The sequence below is a fragment of the Dermacentor variabilis genome, chromosome 10 (assembly GCF_050947875.1).
Source record: "Dermacentor variabilis isolate Ectoservices chromosome 10, ASM5094787v1, whole genome shotgun sequence".
NCBI classification, from domain to species: Eukaryota; Metazoa; Arthropoda; class Arachnida; order Ixodida; family Ixodidae; genus Dermacentor; species Dermacentor variabilis.
This window is the reverse complement of record NC_134577.1, coordinates 34,694,717-34,717,680: the sequence shown is the minus strand read 5'-3', so window position 1 is coordinate 34,717,680 and position 22,964 is coordinate 34,694,717. Positions and strand designations below refer to the sequence as shown.

Here is a 22,964-nt window from a genome sequence, read left to right as displayed (position 1 = left end):
GCATTGTTAAGAGTTGCGCGAATATTCGAAAATATTGAATAATTGACATAAGACCGAATCGGATAGTCCCTATTCGTAAGTACGAAAATTTTTCGAATCGTTTTCGAATATTTCAGAACGTCAACCATGCGCAATCAAGCATGAAATTAGAGAGAAAATACGGTAAATTTTATCCACTCAGGCACAGTGTAGGCATGGACATGAGAACTTACTTGAGAACTTGAAAGCTGAATGTTTGTACTTCATAATTGTATAACTTCAAATTGTATAACATAATTTGTATAACGATGTCTGAATATAGAATGAGTTTTATTTTTTGTATGCATGGATTTCAGTGAGAGCTGATTATAACTCATATATAATTTGCTGACTGCTACGTGAAGTTGCCAGTGCGGGGGCCTGCGGCCTTGTCAAGCTGCAATGCGACAGCTGTTTCTGTAGGCCTCCGGCATCGTGTATTTCAGATGCAAATAAAGTGATTATTATTATTATTATTATTATTATTATTATTATTATTATTATTATTATTAACTTACGCTATAGAGCAAGCTAAGTCCTTCAAGCAGCCAGACTTTAGCGTCTATACAACGATCATTCGCACTCAACGAAGAGTCCTATGTACGCGGACAAATTGCTCATTTGTTCCTAATGCTCCAGTGCCGCTTTTTAAAGATTAACGCTTTATAACGCGGAATGTAATGACGAAGACTTGTTAACGGCATGAATTCTAGAATTTTAGGATGCGAGCATGATCTATAGAATTGTGAAAACGGCTGTTCACTATTTGAAGACTATTCGAAAAGTGATCCATTCAACTCGATTTACTCCTGGCACTGTTCAAATAGTACTCCATAATTACTATTTACACACCTTTAGTGTTCATAAAAAAGTAAAAAGAAAAAACAATTTTTTTTGCAGTTGTGGCCTTTGTAGTACCGATGAATTGCGGACTAAGGCTGTTATGTGAGGGAGACACGTTTCTTCTACTATGTTGCACTGGTTCTAGCCCTTTGAAGCATGAGGCGTGGCTTTGCTCATAATTATGGTTCAAGTACAAGAAGGCGGACTTCTATGCACGTGTGCTGCTGCCAGGAGCATATACAGTAACTTTAATCCTCGACCAACTTTGCCCTCTATCGTGTTGTCCATTTCCTCTGAGCACTTTCAATGCAGTGCCACAGCGATGCCCAGAACAAGGTGGAAAACGAAGGTTTGGGTGTGACGCGTGCATCGAATATTGCTTGAGTTTCGCCAATCAATCAGACCATGTCAATGTCAAGGCCAGTGGAAGTCAACGGCATACCCTCTGGTGCAAGAGCGACGACAGCGGCTCGTGGTATTTCCGGTAACGTTTCAAACGATCCTCCCGAGCGTGAAGAAAAAAAACATCGTTCTGCGTGGCATTCAAGCCAGCTGGTCTGCATGCAACCAAAATGCATTATACAAAGGCATCTGGGCGTCCGCCACGTCTGCAAGAACGACGAAGGCTAGAAGAACACGTGCCCTTTGTACTGTCCAGAGCCAGGAAGGCCATGTCGAGCATAAATTATGACAGCCTATACGAGATGGTCGCAACTCACACAGCCCAACCTGACCTACTGAAACTTTCAACACCGCTACCATAACCACTTACAAGCTATAACACGCCAACTCGCAGAACTTCGATTGCCAGTGTATGATTCTCTGGAAGTCAGTACGTACCAACGGACCGGCAAAGGCATGTTTCAAGGCATAGTGCGTAACATGCTAGTAGAAACACACGAGTCGCTAGTGGAAGTATTGGACTCAGAAGACTCGGAAGGAGCGACAATACTAGCAGCATGTGCAGTGGGTAAAAGCCAAATGGTACTGCTCATTTCACCGACGTCTACGAGTCACTGTATTGTGAAGTACTGCAGCTGGATGACGCCTGTGTCACTGTACGTACCCATAATGTTAGTCTGCATTAGATGCTACGGCACTGGCTACAAACAAGACATATGCACGCACCCACCTGTCTACACAAAGTGGGGCACGGAACACGAACCTGAAGATTTCACCACCGCGGCTTTTTCATTGTACGTTTACGGTGAAGGTGGACACCTTGAAACGGACCCAAAATAGCCAAAAAAGGCTTGTCGCAAAAAAGAAGTGAAGAAGCCTATGGACAGGCGACCGCTTAGCCGATCGCTGCACAGTCGTGCTGCACCTCCCACAAATGCGAATACACCGGACGAAAGTCAAGTGGCTATGCTGCACAATACAGACAGAAAAAGCTGTTCACGCAAGCAAAACACTTCTGCGACCTTTCCATCAACAATGAAGAGATATACGGAAGCAGCGCCTGGATAATCGAAAATGAAAACGTAGCCACCGCAGTAGATCGAGACATCGCACTGAAACGATGACGGAATCTGTCAAAGAACTGAGAGTGACCTTAGCAGACGTTCTGCATCAAACGGAGCGGCTGGACAAGCAGCAAGCTGCTCTTTGCAAGCCTCCTTGCACTCGAAGAGCAGCAGCATGGCAAGAAGTGGATCACAAGCTGCAGACGAAAGCCGGAGGAGGGGGGGGGGGAAGCAGACAGCGCCTGCAGTCAGTCAGCCTGGAGCCTACCACTTCTCATAGTAGGTGGACATCCCGCAAGTCTGCTTCTTCGGTACCTCAAAAAAGTGAAACACAGCAAGTCGCAACAGAAGAGGCTGCGCCAGTCAGCAGCTACCACCCAATGAGGGCTACGCTCCCTCGAGTCAAAAGCAGACACCACAGACCTCAGATTGGCAAATGACACCAACTATCCCAACTACCACACCCGCCCCTGAAACCCCCCCAGAAGCACACTGATCTAACCTAGCCGGCTGCGGCCTTCGTCCAAAGTATCGGTGCGACTCTGACGAAGAGGTAGCCACCATTATCCTGTCTAGATAACGCCTGTTTTCTGGGTGAAAACGGGCCACGTTCGCAAAATCGCGGTTACAGGGTGGGAACATTTCCGTGACACACTTGAGTCTACGAAGGTATTGAAGAACCATTAACAACACGCATTCTTTGCACAGTGCGAGGAGCGACATAACTAGAGCATAATGGGGCAGCATCCAGCCCTGAAAAGCACCTGCTGCAACTTTCGAGTGAGCAAGCCAAGCTGCATACCGCATACTTAAATCGTGGTGGCACGAACAAAGCCCTAATCAATGCTCTGCCCAAGACTGAGCAAATTTGCCAAATCGCACCGGTGCACACCGGTGAATGTCCAGCGAAATCGAACAATCTCAGCAAAACGTTGTGACAGTACTTTTCTGTTTTTCCATTTCAGCCGCTGTGGACAAGGTGTCGAAAGGAAATGTTTTTCGTTCTGGTTTTAGCTTCGTTCCGCTGAAAAAAATTCCGTTCCAGTTCTGCTCCGGAAGGAAAACGAAAAAAAAATCCGTAACGGTTCATAACGGTTTTGGTTCGAATGAAAAAAATTTCTAAGCAAAGCAACGATAAGAAGTTAGTATTTATTTTTCTTCATAAGTGAATTATGAATTCTGAGATCATGCTCAGTGCCTTGAGTCGGAGGAAGAGGAATTACTTTTCCTCCGACTCAAGACACTGAGCAATCTGAAAGAACTGGCAATCTGAAACAGCCGACGACAAGCGCTGGTTCAAACTAACGACTTTCCTCTTGAATCGAAAACGAACAAAAGATATTTCGGTTCCACTCTGAAAAAAAAAAAAAAAAAGCGTTTGAGTTAGGTCTTCGTTCCGGCCAAAAAATATCGTTGTTTTTTCGTTTTTCTTTTCGTTCCGTTCCGACACACTGGTTATGGTTCTCTTAAAAAAAATTGAAAGCTGACAACCTCAATGTTCCGATATTCTAGAATGCAATGTAGCTGATATTTACCGAAAGAAAAGAAAATAAATAACGAGGGTCAGGCTGACGCTGTCAGAATCAGAATTTTACGTAACTAATTAGCTGATAACACATACATTTTGATTTATACTGTAATTTTGTAGTTTTATAATTGATCAATTACGTTATTTTTTGCTACCTAAGGTTCATTAAAATTGAATTACTTTTTTTTCAGTAACCAATTACAGGTACTTAGTTACTCTATTGACGACACAAGATGAGAAAGCAGACGCATGCACCATTGAGTGTTTGAATTCAGTGGGAAGTACAATTCAATGTCAGTGGTCGCGCTACACAACAGCCTGGCGCTGGCGTCTATTCAGACAGGGAAAAGAATACGCTAGAAAATATCAAGGCCAGCTCATTCTATTTGCTGTACTTTTGCGACGTTTATAAAGGTTGAAAGGAGAGGAACGTGAAAGAAAACTCGATGGCATTTTAGTAATTGCTGAATTACTTTCGCTCGATAGTAATTGGTAACTGTAATCATTCACAGCATAAACGAGCAATTGCAATACGTTCTATTTTTCTAAAGTGTAGAAGTCTGGTTAGAACCTGTGACGTCACAGGGAGTTGGTGTAGGCTTCAAAGCGTCTTCAGTGTTGCTTCTTGTCTGACTTGTACTAAGCCTTTCTCGCATTAAGAGTTGATATTGTTTTTTTTTCTGATATTGCAGAAGGGCAATGTACTAATACAGGTAAACTTAGGTTCTTATTTAGTGCCTTATTAGGCATTTTCTTACTGCTGGAAATGATTACCGGCTATTTGGTATTCCACGAGTGCTATTCTGAACACCAAGATTCTTCCATAATATTGATAATGTGGTGCTTGAGCTGAATCATGATATCTTGAGCAGAAAGTTTCGATGACGACAAAAGCTCCAGGCTGGACACCAAAGCCATCTTGGGACTAGACCTAACCAAGGCATTCGATAACGTCACGCATGAGGCCATACTGAACCAACTGGCACAACTCCAGGTTGGACATCGAGCATATAACTACGTGAAGAATTTTCTTACAGGTCTTACGGCCACCATTACCATCGGAGGGTTGCAGTCGCCAATTATTCACTTCGGCAGCAAAGGCACGCCGCAAGGATCGGTTCTATCCCCTTTTCTGTTCAACGTGGCCTTGCTCGGGCTACCGCCTGCATTAGCTAGCATCCCCAACCTCAAGCATAGCCTCTACGCAGACGATATCACCCTGTGGGTCACCGGGGGCAGCGACGGGGACATCCAAGACACGCTGCAGCAAGCCATCAACGAGGTCGTTGCATACGTAGAAACGCGCGGCCTGGCGTGCTCCCCACAGAAATCGGAGCTCCTTCTGTACAAGCCTAATTGGGGAGGTCGACGTCCAGACCCTCACCCGCCCGAGATAGAACTCCACGTGCACCAGCAACGCATACCTACTGTACCTAGCATTCGTATCCTTGGCTTACGCATCCAACAAAACGGCAGAAACACGGAGATACTCAAGCAATTAGATAATCATGTACACCAAACCACTCGCCTCATTGCACGCATCGGAAATCGACATCACGGCATGAAAGAAAGCAACCTTATACGCCTGGTAACCGCCTACGCCCTGAGCAGGATCACCTATGTCGCCCCGTACCTTAGCCTCAATGCAAATGACAAGCTCAAACTCAACACCATGATCAAGAGGGCCTATAAACAAGCCCTACATCTTCCAATCACCACCTCTAACGAGAAACTGGACGCCCTCGGCATTCACAACACTATAGACGAGCTTATTGAAGCGCAGCGTATTAGCCAATACGCACGACTCGCCAATTCCACCACGGGCAGGCACATTCTAGGCACCCTAGGCATAACCTACACCACCCAATTCGGACCAAAAGTACCCATCCCTCCAAACATTCGTGCTCAACTTATCCCACCCATACCTCGCAATATGCACCCTGAACACAATCCGGAGCGACGTGCAGAACGAGCTAAACGACTACAAAAGCACTACGACCAAGCCGCTGACGTAACCTACGTGGACGCAGCAGAATACCCCAACCAAAACGCCATGGCGGTCGTCGCAGTCGCGGGTTCGCAGTACCGCCTCGCCGCCGCCGCATCACTGTTCACCACGCAAGCCGAAGTAGGAGAAGAAACGGCCGTCGCTTTGGCCTACGCGGCTACCAATGCACACTGCATCATCAGCGATTCAAAAACGGCCATTCGTAGCTACACAAGAGGACTGATAGCACCCCAAGCACAGAAGATTCTCTCTGGCACTCCTCCCTCAAGGCAACGCCGCGTGCAGATCATCTGGGCCCCTGGTCACTCGGGTCTGGCTGGAAACGAAGCCGCCCACGATGCCGCCCGAGCTTTCGCACACTGGGCGCATCATCCTTCTCCTGCGTCTTCCGATCCCGACCAGCCCTCTGTTCTGCATCGCGTTCACGCGCGGGACCGAATGGTCACGTTGAGAGAAATTCTCCTGCACTACCGCAGGGAGCGGTTACGCTACCCCCCAGCACACAAAACACTGAATAAGTCTCAATCTACCACTTGGCGACTCCTTCAGACACGAACTTTTCCGAACCCCGTGCTTTACAACAGCATGTACCCCGATGCATACTCTCCACTCTGCAAAGCGTGCGAGGCCCGCGCTGACCTCGATCATATTATCTGGCAATGCCCCAAAGCCTCACCCACCAACACCTCCCGCACTAAAACACGCATAACTACGGCCGAGCAGTGGGAGACATTGCTGCTCAGCTTGGACCCAGAGGAGCAGCTCTGGGCCGTCCGGATGGCCAAAGACGCCGCCAGAAAGCAAGGACTGGCCGCCGTCTGAGGAAGGGGGGGATTGGGGGTTAGTCTCCCGACCCCCGACACCCCTTAACCCCATCAAGGACATAACAAAGTTTTATCTCTCTCTCCATAATATTGACTTCGTCTACTCGGCAACTCTGATCGGTACCCGACGCCTAGTACAACGTCTCTGATTGGCTTAAAACGCCTGCATTGCAAAAATGATTCAATACAACGAAATTTGACAGTGTCCATAATACTACAAACCTAATACACACAGCGACAACCAAGTTAAAATGTGTTCAATTTCAACGCGTTCCAGAATAGCACCCCAGGCGGCCTTTCAGCCTTAAGTTCCGTAGCGTTAGGTGCATGTACGAAGGAAAGGTCTAGGAGCGAGCATTACGTAACACAAGTGAAGCGAAGAAAAGTCGGCCCAGCACGTGATTATGACGCGGTGTTTTCATACTGAGGCATTCGACACGCTCTGTGCACGTTACTATGCAACGACAGCAGGTGCAACAGCCAAGTGCGCCGGCCGCAGAAGTTTGATCCAAGACGATAAATGTATCAGTCGCAATAAACGACATAAGCTTTAGGGGAGAAAAGAAAAACGGCACAGAATGTGCAGGAAGTGGTCGGCAAGGTACCCAAACCAGCACACGTCGGTTCCTGCTGCTGCTAGCTAAAGCCCCTTAAACTTCGTAAAGTAGCGCCACGCTTTGAAGAATACGGCCTCCTGCTCGCGCGCTCTGGCCGAGGCCGACGCCACGTCGCTATTGGCCTAATAGCATCACGTGGGCCCAGGCGCCGTGCTTAAGCGCCATTTTCGCTCGAGAAGCGTCAACCGAGTGGCGAGGAGCGCATGTTGGCGCCGTTGCTACGTTCGAGTGGTGTAGGCGGCGCCACGATCGAGGAGTGAGTGTGAAAGAGAGGAGAAACGAAGTTGAGCGATAGCGGAGGAGTGTGTCACTACTTCACGCAGTTTGAGGGGTTTTACTGCTAGCTGCTGTCGCCGCCGCCGCTGCAGCGGCTCGTGTCGGCGCCAACACGAGAGAAAAAAACGCTCTCGCCGACAGTCAGCAGACTGAAGTCGGTGTCCAGTTGGCTTAGTGTGAGTGAGCCGTGAGCGGTGTGGTGCCAGAAAACATTACGCGACATTGAACTTTTGGTCTAAACCGTTTCATGCGTCAAAGTATGTTAAACTGCTGCGTGGCGCGAAAAAACGATCGAAATTTCAAACAGAAGACCTCGTTCTCCTTACTAACGGGGGAGCCGCGCTTCCAGCGAGAGAATCAAGGTCACACGCACAGATGCCTCCGCGCAAGACCCAGTGCTTGCAACGTCACCGAGCACGGCACGTGACTTCGGTTAATCATCCAAGGCGGAACGCGCAATGCCACCCCTGGTAATGCGTCGCGCCGCAAATAGACGTACAAAAAAAAAAAAAGGAATGAAGGGGTTCCTTACGCAAATGTGACGCGCTCTTCTACACCGGGTTCCTAGAACAGACCATATGGTGTGGCTGTTGACAGTGAAGCTCGCTTCCTGGCGCCCATGGTCAGAGCACAGTTCAACTTCATCTATATCCTAAAAAAAAAATGAAGCGATTAAGAAAATATTTTGGTAAAATAATGCCTCGACGGCGACTTACAACCTCTAGTGTGCACACTCAAAATATGCAATGAATGGAGCCTGGCGAGGGGCTCTTTAATAACTCCGGAAAAAAAAAAACAAAGATTGATGCGACTTACCGGGAGCTGCAAGGCCTGCGAGGCGCATTTGTTGATCGCAGTCGCCTTGCCACCCGTGGCACGTTCACACTGGGGAATCCGGCGTCTACAGCGAACGGAATTCCCCTGCCGCCGAAATTTGCGCTGTGCACACGGCTTGCCCACCGGAACACGATACAGAGCCATCTGCCTTGTAGGACACTAACCTCCAAGCAAGCGTAGGATATGCGGGATGTTCCCGCGACACAAAACTACAGTGCACTAGAATAAGGGCAGTGTGTTCAGACGACGGATCGCGCCACGCACTTCTTCGAAGCCGGGAGCGTATACAGGGTCCCGGATGTATGCGCCGTCGCTGCAGTCGCACAGGCTGTACGGACGCGTTTCCCGTGTGATGCGGCCGGTTGCAGCATGCTTGCTCTGAAGGACTCAGAAGGAGTTCCTGCAGTTTCTGTCTCGTTGGGAGTCACATGCAAAAGGTCTTTGCGTCTTTTTGAGCCAGTCGACGGCAGATGGGCTGTGACATTGTGCAGCACTTTGGCTCTGTTAGAATATTTGCAAGGAGTGGGTTTTAAACACCTATTGACATTTAGACAAAGCCAATATAAGTTGCAGAACTTGTTGTGAGGTTGTCGTGCGGATCCAACGATCACTCAATGTCGTCTCATTGTTGTGAATTGCCTGTCTTTTTATAACTTGGCGAAGGCAATGCAAACAGGGAACATAGAGGTCAGTAAAGATTTGGTGTCGCTACTTGACTCACCTGATAATTCTGAAAGGGAAGGGGATGTTGCGTCACTTGATAAAGCTGGAAATCTGATGCAGGGAAAGCAAAGGCTAAACAGTACTCCGGCAGAGCACCGGGCTTATGTAGAGGAAAGAAGAGGTGGCCGCCTCATCCCTGATATATGGCAGGGTATGTCACGCAGAAATTTTTTACTCGCAGCAAATGTGTGGGCTCCCGCTCCCTTCTTTAGCAGAACTCTAGTGTCAGTAGCATAGTCTCAAAATTCACGAAATTTGTGACAGGGGAGGATTGCTGTATCCGCCCAAGTAGCTTCTTCAAGCGCTAAAGAAACTTGAGGGAATATATTTACAACCTTCTTCAGCAAAGAGGAGCTTTGCAGCGACAGCATAGTTGGTGTCATAATTCGAGTCAAAGCTTTAAATTTGGCTATGCCATAGGCTGCAAATTACATGCTGATGATTTCACTTCAGGAGTTGTGCGTTTTCATGTCCTAACCAGGCTGCACTTTTACGTTAAAGATCTTAATCAGTGAAGAAAAGCACGACGAAAAAAGGAAATTGCACTTTAAAGTTAGCTATACTGTTCTTAGCAGGCTGGTGCAACATATGTATGCTGACCCTTCTTTGTATTTTTTTATCTGAATGCACAACATTTTCTGGTGCATTCAAATAGCTAATTTTGTGAATATAATTAAGATATGAATTAAGGAATTCATTTGCGCATATTAATTCCCCTGTAGGTCTCCATTGGTTGGGATGGAATGTACTCGCAATGTTTTTTTTGTGTGTTTTGGCATACTGTGTGTAGTTTTGCTGAGATTTCGTTTACTTGTCGTCTTTCGTACCTGTTTTATTCCTTTCATAGAAATGTCGGATGTCGGTGTATCTCATACTCGCACATGAGCCTGACGTTTGGGAGCACTTCATGATTTAAATAAAAAATTCACGAATAAACTGTGCAAATGTAGTTGGGGGGGGGGAGGGTTCGCGAAACAGAATGAGAGAACGAGGGAAAAATATTTATCGCGAAAGAAGGTAAATGCCCTGCAGGGAAGCTCTTTGGCATTGGGCTTTGTACGTTCTCTTCTACAACAGCGGCTGAGGAACTAAGCGCTTGACGTTGGGTCGCGGATTGCGCGGCGGCTTTTTAATGGTATACGAATCGCAGAAGAAAATGTGTGCACCCGGAATCCGAGTGGTCTTAAATCAGGTCGATGTGCTTTACTACGGCGTTATTTCCAGCTGTGTTTTCCGTCCGAATAATTTCTGGTTACGTGGCTGCGTGGCTAAAAACAAATTTAACGGCTTTACCCCACTATTTCGGTGTACCTTTGCTGTAAGGTTAATAAAAAAACCTTTGCTGTCAGGTTAATAAATCCGCATAATGGGCGTTGAGATGCGTTAGGAGTGCACATATAATTCATCTCTTATATGAAGTGAGTTTCGGGGATGCATCTTAACATCAGCCGAGCATTTGCGCGTCTATTTGACTGCGACAGAAAATGATTATCAAAATATCAACATGCAGCGCTGGCGCTGCGACGTCTGCCATGCGCCGTCCGTCCGTCCGTTCCGCACAGCCAATTAAAATGCCTTGATAATTTTAAAGTAGCGACACTCGCCTCCTCCTCGCCCCTTGCGCGTTCCCCCGCGGTAACCAGTTTTGCCCCAGTTTTTCTGCACGACGATTGGTCTCCCTGCCGTTGCCCTTGGAAACGCGCGAATCTTGAGTTTTGCTTTTGTTTCTCTTTTTCGTTCGCGCCATTTTCCTCCTGAGCACGGCCAGCTCGGCGCTTTAGCTCGGCGTCGCGAACGTTGTACGCCGTTTCCTGCTCTATGTGCTAGCGCTATGCCGGGCTGTTGCGCATATAACTGCAGCAAGAAGCCTGAAGATGGTTATGCCATTTTTGTGATACCACAAGGAAAGCGTGACGGCTTGCGCAGGAAGCAGCGGCTGCATGACATTGGCCGAAAGAACTTAGTTCCGACAAGGAACAGCGTTGTTTCCGAGCTGAGGCGTCTTTCTTATAGATCGTAGCAAAGCATCCCGTAATGCTGCATTTTTTTTTTTTTTCATTCTTCCGGCCTGCTCACCAGCAGGCCGGAAGCTCTGCTCACGCTGCTCACCACGTTGCTCACCAGCGTTTTTGTTGCGGTTGTCTTCAGTATGCTTAATATTCTGGGGCGGCTACATCACCTCGCACGTCCCTAACTGTTGTTATTCAGTCGGAAGTGCAGCATTATAGATGCTGCTTTGAGCCCTGAAGAAATTAGTGGCAAGTATACCCGTGGTATTGCAGGTGATGAGCGTTATCAGGTCAACATAGAGTTTTTTGTAAGTTTTAAGGTGAAACAAAGGGATGTGTCACAAGAAATACTTGATCAGACGCACGAAGTAAAACATCTGATCATGTGGCAGAAAAATTATCTGGAGTATAGAAATCGCCTCAAAGCTCCCTTTAGATCGGTGTACCCTGCGCATACGGCTTTAAGAAAAAAAAAACCAACCTCCTCATAAACGTTGCCTCCAGCATTATCGATGCTGTTATTAGCATTTCTCAATACTTTCAACCCCACTGGGGCGCGCAACTGGCCCAAAATAACACGCCCCCATAGAATCCTGCGGCTTGTCCGCGGGAGCCCAGGAGGAAAAGCCGGCGGGCGAGGAGAATCGAGGAGGAAAGCGCCTTGAGGAGGAAAGTGTCGCTACTTTCAAATTATCAAGGGGTTGTACAGCCAATTTTTCTACAGCGCCATCTCGTGCTATGTACACGAAGCGCCTCGGCGGTGAGCGCTTCCTGCACACACTGCCCCTATACTAGTACCAGGATGATATATAGGATTTGCTGGAGTGGGAGCCGCCTATACGCGCTTATTGGGGACAGTGAAGTCGCGCTGAGCGCGCGGAGGCCATCTTGCAGTGGCAAAAAGGAGCCGAGCGCAGCCGCTTTCATGTTTCTTGGCGCTGCCGATGAAGTTGGTCGCGTTTACGAAGCAATGAAAACACGCAGTTCTGGCCGTAAACGTTTATTTTACATCTTTCAGCTGCCAATTGGCGTGTAGAAAGCAATTCACCTGCACGAATATTAAGGAGAGAAGCTTAATTCAAGCGCATAAACATGGTGGCAGGTATACCCTCCTGGTGACTGAAGATAATCGCCCTTGACCGAAGCGGCCTCACTTTATTCTTGATCAGTTATCGGTTTCGTTCCTTTGTCATGTGGTGTATCCTCACTTTCATGTATTCTTCTGCGATTTTTCTGCATAAATTGCAGATGTGATTATGAAGCGGATTGAAGTCAAGTATGTGCTGCTCAAATTTCTGGAACCACTTTTTCTCTAAGAAAGCACCCAGGACTTCCAAGATGAAATGCTTTGCCCTTTACTTCACCACTGCAATGGTACACATTCAGTCTGTAGCCGTAGCAGTCCCTTCTAACTGCTTCACACAGGCCAATGACGTCTTGTGACGATGAAATAAGTCCATCTCGACAATTTTGCTTAATTAAAGGTGCCGGCTCACCTGAATGCAGGGCGGTGATGCACTGCTCACATGTTGTTGTTGTACGAACTTTCTGAACAATGAAGCCTGCTATGTATGGCACCAGGGCATCGCAAAATGCACAAAGGCTTTCGGGCCAGTCAATGCGATGCGTATAATTGTGGTCAACGCGCTGTAGGATTGATGACAGGCGCATGTCAGTGAGGTTGGTTTTTGCATCTACCATGGCTACTGTAGTGGTTGCATGCAAGACCTTATCTTGGGAGCAGTTTCCAGAACTGGAAGACGTTACTTCCGTCTGAACCAACAGACGCTTGTATGCAGTCATAAGTTGCGCGGCTGTTGGATTGTTGTTATGTCCGCCTCGTCCACGTATGCATCCGAAGAAGTTCTCGGCGTTATCTTGACTTAGTTTGTGCGTAAGCAAGTACTTCAGCTGATCCTTGCCAACAAGCTCGTCGAACATTCTTTCTGTGCTTGCGACGCATATCAAAAATCCAACGAACCCAGTTCTTTTTTCAGACCTTCTGTAATTGCACGCCCTGCCAGATCTCTCAGCCCGTTTATGTATGTCGGGGTCTCAGAAAAAAAAAAACGGCTTCCAGCAGGCTTAGTTCTGCTTCCGAAGGGTTGCTTTATACCACTTTGCTAGTGGGTTCCTGGAGTTCAAGATGTCGAACAAGTGATCGAAAGTCCTAAGGAACTTTGATGTTGTACTGGCACCCTTGAATTGTGGGAGCTTGAGCGCCTGTTCGCAGAAGTCCAAACGTCGGCAACTGAGGCATTCAATGCTTGTACATCATATCGCATTTTCGTTTTTTGCTTTTCCCACTGGACGTGGACCTTCGTAAGCTTGTTCCAAAGCCGCAACCCTTCTGCACGTTGCAGTGCCTCCAATGCCACTACATAAGACAATTTCACATGCCTTCCTTCCATGTCGACGAGGTGACTTACGGTTGCCAGAGAGTTACGGATGAGCTTAATCATATTCCAGGCATCTAAGATAATGTAAACGTTTTAGTGCTATCAGTTGGGTTGGCAAAACTTGTGATAAACTGATGAGTGTCCGGTCGAAGCTGAGCACCTAAACACTTAGCCATTGTGAAGTTCGACGACCCACCGTCAAATGTAAGAGAGGTTACTTCAGCCTGCATTGACGCAAGTTTCTCAATACACTGCTTGGTCAGGTCCGCTCTCTCTGAGTCAGTGAGTGCGTCAATTAAAAAAAATATGCGACTGGCATCCTGATTCTGATGTTTAAGAAACAGCCATGAAGACAGACATTTTTGGCTTCGGGGAGACTGTAATCATCTAGCCCCGTTCCAAAGTCTACATACCCAACTATCTTGCCTCCTACAGACTCTACATGTTTTCTTATGGCCATGTAATCCACGACCAGAGTGCAGTAAAATGGTTAATTTCGTGCTTGCGCAAACGTCTCGCGAAAAGAAAATGTTTAAGCCGTGAAACCGGGAGCTTCGTCGATCGATCGATAGCAATGCAGAAGTGTACGCTGTCACGGAAGGGCAGCATTGAATTTGGATCGGATGTACTCGCAGGCGGCCGGAGAATAAAAATGTAAGGTCAGTGCGAACGCACGGAGCTCACGTTGGTACTTGCCCTTCTGTTCGTTACCCGCTCTGCAGAGAAGCTGCTAAATGTCATTTGAAAAGGCAGATGTAAACACGTTCGAGCGTTCTTCTAAGATGAGTTTTCGTTCTCTGATTTCTTCGATGTCTTCTTGTGCTGTCTCATTTCTCTTCGCAAGCCTTCGCTTCGTTTGGTGCAAAGTCTTAACTTTTTTCTTCAACTGTGTTATCTCTTCTTCAGAGCCGCTGGCTTTGTCCCTGTACCATTATTTGGTCAGAGAAGACACAGGTTGGTCTTCAACTTCAGGCACTTCGGTCTCATGGGCAGTGCCACTGGCTCGGCAGTCTTGGTGCTTGCGTTCTGAACGCTTCCTCTTCACCTGAAATTGACACCATATATTTTTGTTAAATTTCAAGTTAGATAATGCATTGGCTAATAAACAAAATGTAGTTTATTGGCTATACCACAGACTTAGTGCTGGGACGTCTGAGCACCTAAAGCTTTCGCCTGACGAAGCAACTTCCAGTGTGAGGGAGCTGTCGTACGCGAGCAGAGGGGCCACGGTACAGACTGTTTTCATTTTTGCAGGCGGAGAGGGCATTAATTGCATCTTTATATCGGGCTTGACTGTTATCACGAAATCACGAACACTTCTTTTCATCGAAACGAAACAGAAAAACAGCGCCCACGGCACACCTTTGTCCACGAACACAATCATGCAGCACCAATGTTGAAAAAAATAAATAAACGAGAGCACTGTCCACATCGAGACGTTTTGTTCCCTTTACTTAAATGTGCCTATCTGACAATTAAGGGCCTTCGTCGACTCTCGATTTCGGTGCCTTGTTGATACCACAAATACATATCACGTGAGGCAAATCATTTTTGCGCGCGCATGTCATGGTATGACATTCTGCAGTAATACTCACAGGCTTCTGTAGATGCTGCGGAAATGCAGGAAACAAGGAGGGCACATTTCTCGCCCGCAGTCTGGTTGTTTGCCCAGTGCGGTCAAAGCACTCTGGCAAGAAGTGTACGGAGCACAGGCGATCTCCATCTTTCGCATGCCAGCTTTCACGGCGAACGGCCCACTCCCACAGACTCCGCGGTTCGGGATCTTTTGGAAACCTGTCGAAAATTTCAGGACTCATATTTGTTGCCCGCTCATAGCCACGAGTTAACGCCCCTCAGTAGTGCGCTCGTAATGGCTCAAGCCTGAACCGAGACGTTTTCGCATACTTAGATGTGGAATGTGAGGCCGAAACCCTTCTTCAGCCTGTTTGTACATCCGTAGCCGACACAAGGGGCAACCATTATAAAACCGATAGTGCTTCCAAGGCTATGGCGTCAATTGCACTCCAAAACAACGCACAAAAGCACCAGCGCGAGCCGGCTTCGAGCGTGGCTTTCTACCACTGACAAGATGGCGGCAGCTCGCTTCACTTGACGAGCGCCCCCTCCGCTCCAGCAAATGCTATATTGCGGGCGATGAGTTACGGAGTCGCCATCTGACGGAAGCGCCTCCCTTGCGTAGTATGAGGGATCAGGCGGCGCGCTCCTCATAGGTTCCGCTTACGGCGCTCAATAAAAACACCACTAGGCAGCCCTCCTGGGCATTTATGTAGGTACTCTCAAAACGAGGGAAGTTTTTGATTGTCGATATAATAATCTTGGGCAAACTGAAAGCACAGAATCGTTTACAGACACCATCTCTTTATTGCGTACATGAACGCCACTGCGCGCGGTCGCCGCGATTGAATCTCCCGAACCGGCTTCTTGCGTGAAAGGTAGGCGAACGCTGAGAGTAAACTATGTGAAATATGTTTTATAGTGGGCTGTGCGCATAACCAAATGGGGCATAACAGAATGAAGCCTCAATGCAGTGATGGCACGGGTTCGCAACGACCGACTGCGCGTCTGCATGCACGTCCGCGCACAATTTCTTACTTTCGCTGCGAGCGCGTTTTCGCACCGTGCCGTGAACTTCAGGCCTCAGAATATGATCATTTGACAGCAGACAAGCAACCATTGTTGCGTGGACGCTATCAGAGCTGTTCAAAAATCATTTTGTCAGAGAGACTTCGATGCGTATACGGTGACTGCGATGCGCCGTCGCGACGATGCAATCTTTCCTTTGTTCAACATCTTGGAGGTTTCAATATTATTTCTCAAGTTGCGTCGCACTGCATGTTAATCGGTATGAGAAGCATGCGATTTCCCGCTGCTTCTTTTTCGTAGTCCAGTACATTAATTCATAACACAGACATGACCATATGCCAAGCCTTTTTTTTAATGTGCGTCTAACCGTTCCCTTTCCGTTTTAGTGAACTTACCAGTATCTAGCATCAAGTCAAGTCAATTTTATTTCAGCATTTCTTTTGTACAAACAGAAGAATGCTAGGACAAGCACAAAATGCTGCTAAGCTGCGCTGCAGCTTGACTAGGTGCTTGCCCCATTACTTGGCAGAAACAAGGGACAGAAAATACATTTGAGCGAAGAAAAATATTTACAGATTTCAAATGGTCATGTAAAAGTATGGGAAAAAAGACAGAAAGCACATCATACAAAATACTCAAAAATCTGTAGCGACTGCTCTGTTATAATATGTCACTCAAAAAATATATAATGAACAGTCGCCCACAGAACAGCAATATACAGAAAACGCTAAGCACATGACGTAAAATAATTAGAAACCTCTCTACAAGAAAATTGAACAAATGTACAACATAAATATTTCAATTTTATGTAGTCTAATCATACAGTCAACGAACAGTCTATATGCATTTAAGAGCACCAGCGATTTAGTAGAAATTTTTTCCATTTTTCGCTGGTTAAGTTATTTATGTCGATATTGTGTTTTTCCAGGTCACTTAAAACGGAAGCTATGCGCGATTTTAACCTGTTTTTTCCATGACATGTTCTTGAAAAGGGAGTCAGCCAAGTGCTTCTATTTCTGAGTGTATAGGGTATGTCGGATGGTTTTGTTAAGGTGCATAAAGAAAGAAAGGTGGTTTCGTTTTGCTTAAGACTGTTCTTGTATTTTAATAGTAAAGTCATACAATAGTTGAAATGGAAGTATGCCATATTTCAGAAACAGATCCTTTGTATGCGCATCGTGTACTACATTCGCTATATGACGCAGTGCCCTTATCTGTAGAGTACACATTTTCTGAATGTTCCTACATTAAGTAGTTAATGAAGTAGCACAGTAGTTAATGTGAGTTGCAAAGAGCGCGTTATAAAGCAATAATTTAATCTTGTCCGTCAGGATATGACGAAGCCTACAAAGCACACCGCACGCTCGTGACAGACTTGCAGATACACGCTGTACATGAGCATACCAGCTTAAGTGTTCGGTGAAGATAACTACTAGAGTTTTAACCTCACTCACAACAGCTATTTTTTCACTCCTTAGGTACAGCTCAAGCGAATAGTTAACTGTTGTTTAACAAGGTGTGAATAAAACTGATTTTGTTTTTTTTTGTATAATTTCAAGTGAATTTCCTATACTCCAGGTGTGCAATTTTTGAACTGTTCAGTTTGCTAAGCGAGAGAGCTCCTGAACATCGTGTGCTTGGACGAATATGCTTGAGACATCGGCAAAAATAACTGCGCATTGTTACTAACTTTTACGATATCGTTTATATATAGGTTAAATAAGATCGGCCCTAGTATGCTCCCCTGGGGTACCCCTGCAACAATATCTTCTAAAGAGGAAAGGTGATTCGTGATTGCTACTGCTTGTTTCCTATGCTTTAAGTATGATTCTAAGAGAGAGAGAGAGGTAGCCCACGAAACCCATACTAATTTAGCAAACAAGGTTCGATGACTTATTCTATCGGAAGCGTTGGAGAAGTCCACAAAGATACCTAGCGTTAATTTTTTTTCTTCAAAACCCTGTAATACTACTTCTTCTTGCGTTAGCAAAGCGAGCTCTGTGGACATGCGCTGGCGGAAACCGAACTGTTGCGGTGATATAAGAGAGTGTTTTTCGGAGAACCAGGCGATTCTTTTACCAAATACCTTTTCCAAACCCTTAGAAAAAACTGGGAGAACAGAAACGGGTCGGTAATTTGAAAAATCGTGTTTGTTCCCGCTCTTGTATAAAACTGGTGTTCATAGACCAAACCGTCATGACATTAGCCGGGCAGCGGGCGGGGGCGATCCCCTCAGTGCGCGTTTTCTGCTACTCACCGAACATCGCGCACTCCCGGCGCCGTAGCAGAAATTTTCCTCGCATCTGTGCTTGCTGCATACCCCAGTTGTAGCCGATGGCTATCTGCCGGTTCTAAGTTTCGCCAGCCAAGCTTCACGCAGCTCCTTGCCCTGCGGCTACGTGTGAATAAGACTGCACTGGGCTCCGTTGTGTACGTCCGGCACTGCGGCACCGAGCAGTAGCCTACCATGCTGCACGCCTCCAAAGGCAGCCACTAGCTATTATAGTAATTTCAAATGCTGTTAATCAGCCGCCCAAGGCAGTAAAGCTTCACCACTTAATCAGAACGGCGGCGCAGGGGGTACTTTAAACCTTCGCTTTCAGCTCGCTTCAGTGCTTCGGCAGCAGCCGACGCGGCCGCCGTGTCCAAGTGATCCCTCATGCCACGTCACGCCGATGGTGGCGCCAGCTCTACCAGTGGTAGAGCTCGCTCCCAATATCATTCTTGCATGGCCTCCGAGATCTACCGCGGCGACCGTTAACGCGCGCGGGGGTAAATCTTGGAAGCCATGCTTCTTGCTTCAGCGCCATTTTCGCTCGAGAATCGTCTACGGAGTGGCGAGGAGCTCATGTTGGCGCCGTTGCTTCGTTGGAGCGGTGTAGGCGGCGCCACGGTCAAGGAGGGAGCGTGAAAGAGAGGAGAAACGAGGAGCGAAGGCGGAGGAGGAGAGTGTCACTACTTCACGCAGTTTGAGGGGTTTTACTGCTAGCTGCTGTCGCCGCCGCCGCTGCCGCGGCTCGTGTCGGCGCCAACACGAGAGAAAAAAACGCTCTCGCCGACAGTCAGCAGACTGAAGTCGGTCTCCAGTTGGCTTAGTGTGAGTGAGCCTTAAGCGGTGTGGTGCCAAAAAACATTACGCGACATTGAACTTTTGGTCTAAACAGTTTCATGCGTCAAAGTATGTTAAACTGCTGCGTGGCGCGAAAAACGATCGAAATTTCAAACAGAAGACCGCGTTCCCCTTACTCACGACGGAACCGCACTTCCAGCGAGAGAATCAAGGTCACACGCACAGATGCTTCCGCGCAAGACCCAGTGCTTGCAACGTCGCCGACCACGGCACGCGGCTTCGATCAATCATACAAGGCGGAACGCGCAATGCCACCACTGGTAATGCGTTGCGCCGCAAACAAACAAAAAAGAATGAAGGGGGTTCCTTACGCAAACATGACGCGTTCTGCTGCACTGGGTTCCTAGAACAGACGTAGGTAACGACACTTGAGGACGCTATTGTTGAGGCAGAGGAAGACATTGTGACCATATGATGTGACTGTTGACAGTGACGCTCGCTTCCTGGCGGCCACGGTGAGAGGACAGTTCAACTTCATCTATATCCTAAAAAATGAAGCGATTAAAGAAATTACTTCTGTAAAACAATGCCTCAACAGCGACTTACAACTTCCAGGGTGCATAATCAAAATTTGCAATGAATGGAGCCTGGCGAGGGGCCCTTCAACAACTCCGATGAAAAAACAAAAAAAAAAAAGATTGATGCGACTTACCGCGACCTACAAGGCCTGCGAGGCGCATTTCTTGATCGCAGTCGCCTTGTCACCCATGGCACGTTCACACTTGGGAATGCGGCGTCTACAGCGAACGGAATTCTCCGCCACCGAAATTCGCGCTGTGCACACTGCTTGCTCACCGTGCCGCCGGAACGCGATACAGGGCCATCTGCCGTGTAGGGCGCTAACCTCAATGCAAGCGCGGTATATCGCGGATCTTCCCGCGACAAGAAACTACAGTGAAGTGTTCAGACGGCGGAACGCGCCTCGCACTGCTTTAAAGCCGGGAGCGTAGACAGGTCCCGGATGTATGCGGCGGCGCTGCAGTCGCACGGGCTGTACGGACGCGTTCTCCGTGTGATGCGGCCGGTCGCAGCGTGCTTGCTCTGAAGAACTCTGAAGGAATTCATCGAGTTTCTGTCTCGTTGTGAGTCACATGCAAAAGGTCTTTGCGGCTTTTCGAGCCAGTCGACGGCAGATGGGCTGTGACATTGTGCAGCACTTTGGCTCTGTTAGAATATTTGCAAGGAGAGGGTTTGAAATAGCTATTGACATCTAGATGAAGCCAATATAGGTTGGAGAACTTCTTGTGAGGTCACTTGATGAAGCTGGAAATCTGACGCTGGTAGAGCAAAGGCATGCGAGGCGCATGCCTCGCATGTCTATTCAGCACTCTATTCATCACTATTCATCATCAGCACAATTCACTAATCACTATTCATCTCTATTCATCGCATGCCTACTCAGCACTCTGGCAGAGCACCGGGCTCATGTAGAGGAAAGAAGCGATGACCGCCTCATCCATTATATATGGTAGGGAATGTCGCGCAGAAATTTTTTACTCGCAACAAATGTGATGACTGCCGCTCTCTCCTTTTGCAGAACTCAAGTGTCAGTAGGAGTCTCGAAACTGACGAAATTTGTGACAGGGGAGGATTGCTGTATTCCTCCAAGTTGCTTCTTGAAGCACTAAAGAAACTTCAGGGAATATATTTACAACGTTCTTCAGCAAAGAGGGACTTTGCAGCGATTCCATAGTTAATGTCATTATTCTAGTGAAAGCTTTAAATTTGGCTCTGCCATAGGCTGTAAATTACATTCTGATGACTTCACATCAGGAGTTGTGCGTTTTCATGTCTTAATAAGGTTGCACTTTTATGCGAAACAGAATGAAAGAACGAGGGACAATAGTTTATCGCGAAAGAAGGTAATTGCCAAGCAAGGAATCTATTTGCCCTTGGGCTATGAACGTACATATTGTTTTACCTTCACTTCTACAACAGCGGCTGAGGAACTAAGCGCTTGAGGTTGGGTCGCGGATGCCGCGGCCGGTTCTTTATGAATTCGAACCGGAAAAAAAAATTCTGCACCTGGAATACGAGTTGGTTTAAATCAATTCGATGTCCTTTACTACGGCGTTATTTCCAGCCAAGTTTTCCGTCCGAATAATTTCTGGTGACGTGGCAGCGCGGCTCAAAATAAATTTTACGGCGTTACACCACTACTTCGGTGTCTGCAAAACCTTTGCTGTCGGGTTCATAAATCCGTCTAATGGACGTTGAGATGCGCTAATAGTGCACATACAATTCATCTCTTATACGAAGAGAGTTTTGGGTATGCATCTTAACCTCCGCCGATCATTTGCACGTCTGTTTGACTGCGACAGAAAATCATTATCAAAATATACGCTGGAGCTGCGCCGTTCGTTCCGTACAGGATAGATGGATGGATGTTATAAGCGTCCCCTTCGGAACGGGGCGGTGGGTTGCGCCGCCAAGGTCTTGCTATTATACTACCTAAGTTACACAATTAAAAAAAAAACACTACGAACTCCCACAACCAAATTTTCTGATGCCCTATGCGAACTGTGTTTTTGTATGTCTCCGTTTTTTGTCGTTTCCCTACTTTTCTTCCACCAATCCTCCAACCGCCTCTTACTAATCCATATTGCGGACATGTTTAATTTTCCACTGCTCTCGTTGAATCCAAGGGCTTCAAGGAGGCCAGTGGTGCCTAAATCGACCACTGGGTAGATGTCTTCACAGTCTAATAAAACATACTCTATCGTTTCCCTAGCTTTACCGCAGCAAGAACATGCTTCTTCTTCCATCTTATATCTCCCTTTATAGGTACTGTTTGGATCCCACCGATGGCATCGGTTGTTGGGAACTCGGCGCTGACGCCCATGGTTGTACCTGGGTCGCAAGCCCCAAGGGTAGCGTTGGCCTGGCGGCCTGGGGTACAACTGGAAGCATCCGAAGGTCCCGGCAAAGCATGAGTCGACTGGTAACAACAAAACAACTTGTTTATTTTAACATCGCAAAGAGTTGGCGGTCAGGTTGACCGAAGTAGAGAGACGGGAGAGCACTTTACTCAACAGAAGAAATCGGAGCCCTCCTTTTGGCGTCCGGGGGCAGCTGTTTTTATACTCTCGCAGTTGAGGGCAAGAAGGAACCCCTCAATAGACGAGCACGTGATTGTACAATGGGCTAATGGTGACGCACACTGTCGTAGCGCCGCCGGTCGGGCATAAAGACTGGGAGGAGAAGGTAACTTCGGCTCTCGTAGCGCCTCTGGTCGGGCACAATGACTGGAAGGAGAGGGTGACCCCCTGCTGTCGCATCGCCGCCGTTCGGGCACAATGGCACATACACTCACACACGCACATGAAGACACGTGGCATCGGAACATGCCTGGAAACGCCTGGAAACGCCTGGCGGGGAGCGTTGCGGCGACGCCGAACAGGCCAAAATGTCTGCCGCCCCGCCGCAGTCGCGCCGGCAAAACCGCGCGTCGCAGGCGAAACGCAACAGTACGTGTTCTAAGGCATTCTGATCTCGCTTCGAAAAGTAATGATCTTCCCTTTGAGTTATCATACATTTCTTTCCTGATTTCGTTTTTGCCTCTTAAGTAGTTACTCATGGCAGGTTTCTTTTCCATTGCTGCCACCCATGAGATTATTTCAGCCTCTCTTACGTTCCGCTTGACGTTCTTTGTTGCTGTGTTGCGCTCGCTACAGGCCGCATA

At 47.4% G+C, this 22,964-nt stretch overlaps 1 protein-coding gene across 11 annotated transcripts in view; it reads right to left on the bottom strand.

The window, feature by feature from the left end:
* The window catches only part of LOC142560290 (alpha-(1,3)-fucosyltransferase C-like), a 35,421-nt gene extending 15,130 nt beyond the window's left edge, over positions 1 to 20,291 (bottom strand). For 3 of the 11 annotated variants that reach the window (XM_075672267.1, XM_075672268.1, XM_075672273.1), the window contains exons 1-3: positions 19,935 to 20,287; positions 19,594 to 19,767; positions 8,113 to 8,232 (exon numbers count right to left, since the gene is read on the bottom strand). Coding sequence is in view for 1 of the 11 variants with exons in the window: in XM_075672265.1 (XP_075528380.1) it covers positions 8,113 to 8,232; positions 8,397 to 8,561 (285 nt within the window). In the remaining 10 variants the exon portion in view is untranslated. Of the gene's footprint in view, positions 1 to 2,026; positions 2,166 to 3,455; positions 3,682 to 8,112; positions 8,233 to 8,396; positions 9,679 to 19,593; positions 19,768 to 19,934 lie in introns of those variants that run through there. The other 8 variants (XM_075672271.1, XM_075672274.1, XM_075672275.1 and 5 more) reach the window with 6 other exon arrangements.
* Positions 20,292 to 22,964: the final 2,673 nt, after the last annotated feature.